Source organism: Garra rufa, chromosome 24, assembly GCF_049309525.1.
Source record: "Garra rufa chromosome 24, GarRuf1.0, whole genome shotgun sequence".
Taxonomy (NCBI): Eukaryota; Metazoa; Chordata; class Actinopteri; order Cypriniformes; family Cyprinidae; genus Garra; species Garra rufa.
In genome coordinates this window covers 16,542,661-16,548,660 of record NC_133384.1, presented here as the reverse complement: position 1 = coordinate 16,548,660, position 6,000 = coordinate 16,542,661, and the positions used below count along the sequence as shown (strand labels likewise).

The window sequence follows — 6,000 nt, the reverse complement described above, 5'->3', positions numbered from 1 at the left end:
CCACATAAAATATGAATAGAAAATACAATAGCTCATATAATATTTAGTTTGACTTCCTGAGGCTGACCATGTGAAGGTTAAGCACCTTCTTTCACTGAGTATTATTTATTTGTATTAGTATTACTGTTATTTTACAATGGCAGCTATACTTAATACAAGGCTTGTCATCATTTAGTAGGCTGAAAACATTAGTAGCCTAATAAAAGTGACACAGTTGTAAATAAAATGTAAAAGTAGTTGGCTTCCCTGCTGAAAAAACCAGCATATGCTGGTTTTTTCAGCAGGGTTAACTTTCGCAACAGCAGAGAAAGTGTAAAGCAATAGTATTTTTATGGTAAAAATGTAAGGGGGCATTCAGATCAATTATGTACAGAATTAATTATTTATTTATTTATATTCTTTGTATTTTCCAAAATACATGTTTGTTTCAACCTGTTGTGAAATGTGAAGACCCGCAAGGCCTCTCACGCATATCTGACATATACCGGAAGTGCCTGACAGTGGCGCGCTAGTTGAAAACAGACCCGCGACGCTGCCAGTAGTGACAAGGATGTGACGTTTAACCGAAAACCGCCGTTGCTCTACAGTAAATGTAGTCTGTTTTGTTTTCTACCTGTGGGATAAACCGCTATGGAGTTATCATCCCTCATAAAGAAGATCGGTAAGACGCTTTACAAGAGAGACAGTCGGCGTTTTGAGTGTTAAACAACAAACAGCTAGTTTTGAAGTAGCCTGATAAGCTAAACAGAAGGGAAGCTGTATGTTATGATCAGTTATTTAGTATAAACATGTATGCATAATTACCAGTCGTGCTATTATTGTTGTTGTATCTTGTAAAAAGTATGTTTTTAGTTTGTTGAAGTCATACAAAGGCTAATATGTTGTTGTGGTGCGTTTTCATAGCAGCTCACACACGGACCTGTCAAACTTTTCTTTGTTGGCTTTAGTTTGTGATAATAACGTCCATCTGCAGCTTTGCAGCCTTTCAGCTGTGTTGAACTGCAATCTGTGTTGTGGTATCATGAAAATGCATTAGCCTGCTTTGCATACGGTGCAAAAATGATTTATTTGCTTATGAGTTTTACTGTACAAAGATTTAAACGTTATTGGATATACATTTACTTATATTACAAAATGGTTTAAGATTTTAAGTCTTGTTTTCTGAAAAAAAGTGACCCTGGACCACAAAATATATTTGTAGTAATAGTCAAAAACATTATCGATTTTCTTTTATGACAAAAATCATTAGAATATTAAGTAATGGTCATGTATGTCAAAACTCATTTTTTTATTAGTAATATGGATTGCTAAGAACAACAGGTGGACAACTTTAAAGGCGATTTTCTCAGTATTTAGATTTTTTTTGCACCCTCAGATTCCAGATTTTCAAATAGTATCTCAACCAAATATTGTCCTATCCTAACAATGAAAAGCTTATTTATTCAGCTCTCAGGTGATGTATAAATCTCAATTTCCAAACCTTGACCCTTATGATGGGTTTTGTGGTCCAAGGTCACAAATGTTTTAAATTTAGGCAAGTTTATGCTTAAAACAAGAAAAAATAAAAATGAAAAATCTGCCAGTGTCAGAAAAAGAACCAAAATTAAAAGGGGAAGCAACATTTTTTTTCTGATCCTGCCAGGAGATATTTGGTCTTGTTTTAAGCAAAAACTTAATTTTGCTACGTTTTTCAGTAAAGACTTAATATGTTTATTTTAAGGTAATTTTGCTTCTCAAGTAAATTTATCTTGATTTGAAGGGAAAGTTCACCCAAAAATTTACATTTTGTTGATTACTCATCCTTAAGTTATTCCAAACTTGTAAGAATTTGAATGAATCATTTGTTGAACACAAAAGAAAATATTTGAAATAACTTTGGCAGCCCAACCAAAGTTGACGGTAGTCATTAACTTCCACAGTATGGAAAAAATACTATGGAAGTCAGTGGCTACCATCAACTGATTGGTTGCCAACATTCTGCAAAATATCTTTACTTCTTTAATTAGTTTTTGGGTGAACCATCACTCATGGAAGTTTAAATATTTGTACTTGAAAAAATATACAAAAATACTTGTATAGTGTGTAAATTGCATTGCATTATACTGTATCATGCACTACTAAGATTTTTAATGTTTTTTTAAATAGAATCTCTTCTGCTCATCAAGTCTGAATTTATTTGATCCAAAGTACTCAAAAGCACTAATATTGTGAAATATTTTTACTTTTTAAAATACCTGCTTTTTATTTTAATTAATTATAAAATGTAATTTATTTCTGCGATCAAACCTAAATTTTCAGCATCATTACTCCAGTCTTCAGTGTCACATGATCCTTCAGAAATCATTCTAATATGCTGATTTGCTGTTTAAGAAACATTTTTTTAAATTATTATTATCAATATTTAAAACAGTTGAGTACACTTGTTTTCAGGATTCTTTGATGAATAGAACATTTAGAAGATCAGCATTTATCTGAAATAAAAAGCTTTTGTAACATTATACACTAAACCATTCAAAAACTTGGAGTCAGTGTCATTTATTTATTTATTCATTCACTCATTTTTTTTGGGAAATAAATTATAGAAATGAATACTTTTCTATTTTGCAAGGATGCTTTAAATTGATTAAAAATTATAATAGATCCATTTAGAATATTGCAAAAGATTTCTATTTCAGTTTAATCATCAAAAAAACATGAAAAAAATCTCCTTAGCTGTTTTCAATATAATAATTAAAAGCAGCAAATCAAAATATCAGAATGATTTCTGAAGGGTCATGTGACTGAAGTAATCAATCAAAACCTTAATTATTCAGCTTTCAGGTGATGTTTAAATCTCAATTTAAAAAAATTGACCCTTATGATTGGTTTTGTGGTCCAGGGTCACAAATGTTTCAATGTTATGCAAATTATGCTTAAAACAAGAAAAAAAATCTGCCAGTGGGGTCAGAAAAAGAACCAAAACTAAAAGGGGAAACAACATTTTTTTTCTGATCCCACTGGAAGCTATTGTGTCTTGTTTTAAGCAAAAACTCACTAAATTTTGATATTTTTCTGAATAGATTTAATATGTTTATTTTGCTAAAATGATGCTAAAAATTCAGCTTTGAAATCAGAGGGAATAAATTACATTTAATTATTATTTTTTTTTTTCAAATAAAATACAGTTATTTTAAATAGTAAAAATATTTCACAATTGTACCGTTGTACCTTGAATAAAATAAATGCAGGCTTGGTGAGCAAAAGAGAATTCTTTAAAAACATTATAAATCGTACTGTTCAAAAACTTTCGACTGGTTGTTTAAAATGTTTTATTTTTCTCTATAAGGACATTCTTTAGTGGAAATCCGAGTTCGGTCTCTTAAAAATATCAGAAGCAAACTGGATCATGGTCTCATCGCCATACCTGATCTGGTCCAAGAAAGGATGCTATTTGTCTTCCTCCTGGAATGGTTTAATTTTCCAGAGGTTCCAATGCAGGAGGAAGTTCTGGAGTTGATCAGCACATTGTCCAAGGTATTTATAATGTACAGAATGTATGCAAAATTGTGAATGTGCAGAATTGAGTGTCTTTATATTGCCAGGCTGCACTTAGATGTTCTCAATGACAGGAAGTGATATTTTAATGGGCTTCTCTGCAGTGGCACTATTCATTACCAATCAGATCATGAGGGGAAAATAGTGCAAGTGGATGTCAGTATCCACAGAAAGATCCCGGCAGATTATTCTACTAGATGGCATGTTTTGAGTAGTATCTAATTTTGGTTTCTGTACCGTGTCAAAGCACACAACCGGAGCCCAAATGCTGCGGGAGGTTGGGGCTGTCGAATTCCTAACACAGCTCTCGCCTAATGTGGATCTTCGCCTCCGAACAATCGTAGACGGCATCTTCGATCAGCTCTTCCACCTCCCAGAGGCCCTGCCTAGTTGTCCGCCCACGACCTCCTACGAGCCACACTCTGTTCCCTCGCTGCAGACAGGTATAAAAACATTACATTGATTTTATATCCGTCTGTTCTGCAGATTACTGTAGATATCGATGCCATTATAACCAATGTCAAGGTTGCCACATAGTCCTGTTTGAATAGCTGTCTGACAGCAGCTCCGGAATGAACATGAGTAGACTGTCTGATTCAAGGCAGAGGAGAGCATGAAAGTGCTGGTCCTTATTCGCTTTTCAACCGCAGCTGCTTTTGTGTTCTCAGAAGACGACGACTCGTCGGCTAGGGGATATTTCCAGTGCAGTAAACCCAAGCAGACAGATGCTCCCACCCCCAGAGTATCATGTAGGTGACATCAACATCAAATTACTTTTTCTTAACTAACTTTCAGGGAGAACTTAAACTCATTAAATCTGTAAAATGGATCACTGTGGAATGTATGTGTTAAATAATCTAATATCAACACTGATAAGAATTGTAAAGACTCGACAGCAAGTATTTTTTGATTCTGGAAAGGTTGGGGCAGTGGTGCAGATTTGTGACCCTGGACCACAAAACCAGTCATAAGGTTAAATTTTACAAAACTGAGATGTATACAGCATATGAAAGCTCAATAAATAAGCTTTCTATTGATATATGGTTTGTTAGGATAGGACAATATTTGGCCGAGATACATCTATTTGAAAATCTGGAATCTGAGGGTGCAAAAAAATCAAAATATTGAGAAAATCACCTTTAAAGTTGTCCAAATTAAGTTCTTAACAATGCATATTACTAATCAAAAATTACATTTTGATATATTTATAGTAGGAATTTTCCAAAAAATCTTCATGGAACATGATCTTTACTTAATTTCCTAATGATTTTTGGCGTAAAAGAAAAATCGGTAACACTTTACAATAAGGTTCATTAGTTAAACATTAGTTAATGTATTAACTAACATGAACTAACCATGAGCAATACATTTGTTACTGTATTTACTAATCTTCATTAACATTAGTTAACGGAAATACAGTTGTTCATTGTTTGTTCATGTTAGTTCACACTGCATTAACTAATGTTAACAAAAATTTAATAATGTATTAGTAAATGTTGAAATTAACATTAACACAGATTAATAAATGCTGTATAAGTGCAGTTCATTATTAGTTCATGTTAACTAATGTGGTTAACTAATGTTAACTAATGAACCTTATTGTAAAGTGTTACCGAAAAATCAATAATTTTTACCCATACATGTATTTTCGGCTATTGCTACAAATATACCCCAGCAACTTAAGACTGGTTTTGTGGTCCAGGGTCACATTTGTGTACTAATATTTTTTTTTAAATGTTTGTCAAAAAGATATAATTTATATACAGCTCACCAAGGCTGTATTTATTTGATCAAAAATACAGTTGAAACAGTAATATTGTAATATATTATTACCTTTTGAAAATAAGTTTTCTATTTTAAAATGTATTTATTATGTATAATTTATTCCTGTGATGAGCATGCTAAATTTTCAGCAGCCATAACTCCAGTTTTCAGAGTCACATGATCTTTCAGAAATGCTGAAGAAATGTTGCAAACAGTGTTGGTTCATAGTTTTTTAACTTTGTGCAAAAATTTTTCAGGTTTCTATGGAAGCCCGTTTCTGAGTTAAATTTTTTTTTAAAAAGCTAATTGTGACTTTATTTCGCAATTCTGATTTTTTTTCTCCTGATTGCGAGTTTATAGAATTGCATGATGCAAACACACAATGCTGACATTTTTTTTTCTCACAATTGAGATATAAACTCACAATTGCGAGCTAAAAAGTTGCAATTATTTTTTCTCAGAATTGAGACTATATCTTGCAGTTCTGACTTTTTAACTCGCAATTGTGAGTTTATATCTCTATTGTGGGAAAAGGTCAGTTTTGACTTTTTTCTCTTAGAATTGCGAGTTTATATCTCACAATTGTGACTATAACATGCAATTGCAAAGTTGTCACAATTCTGAGAAAAAAGTCAGAACTGCGAGGGAAAAAACAGTATAAACTTGCAACTGCGAGTTATAAAGTCAGAACTGTGAGATATA

The 6,000-nt window shown here is 32.5% G+C and overlaps 1 protein-coding gene across 1 annotated transcript in view; it reads left to right on the top strand.

Moving 5' to 3' along the window:
- The first annotated feature begins 525 nt into the window (after window positions 1-525).
- Window positions 526-6,000, top strand: part of rttn (rotatin) — an 81,373-nt gene continuing 75,898 nt past the window's right edge. Inside the window, exons 1-4 of the mRNA XM_073830687.1 lie at window positions 526-661; window positions 3,326-3,513; window positions 3,782-3,977; window positions 4,206-4,283. Of these exons, the coding sequence (XP_073686788.1) occupies window positions 631-661; window positions 3,326-3,513; window positions 3,782-3,977; window positions 4,206-4,283 (493 nt within the window). The 5' untranslated portion in view covers window positions 526-630. The remainder of the gene's footprint in view (window positions 662-3,325; window positions 3,514-3,781; window positions 3,978-4,205; window positions 4,284-6,000) is intronic.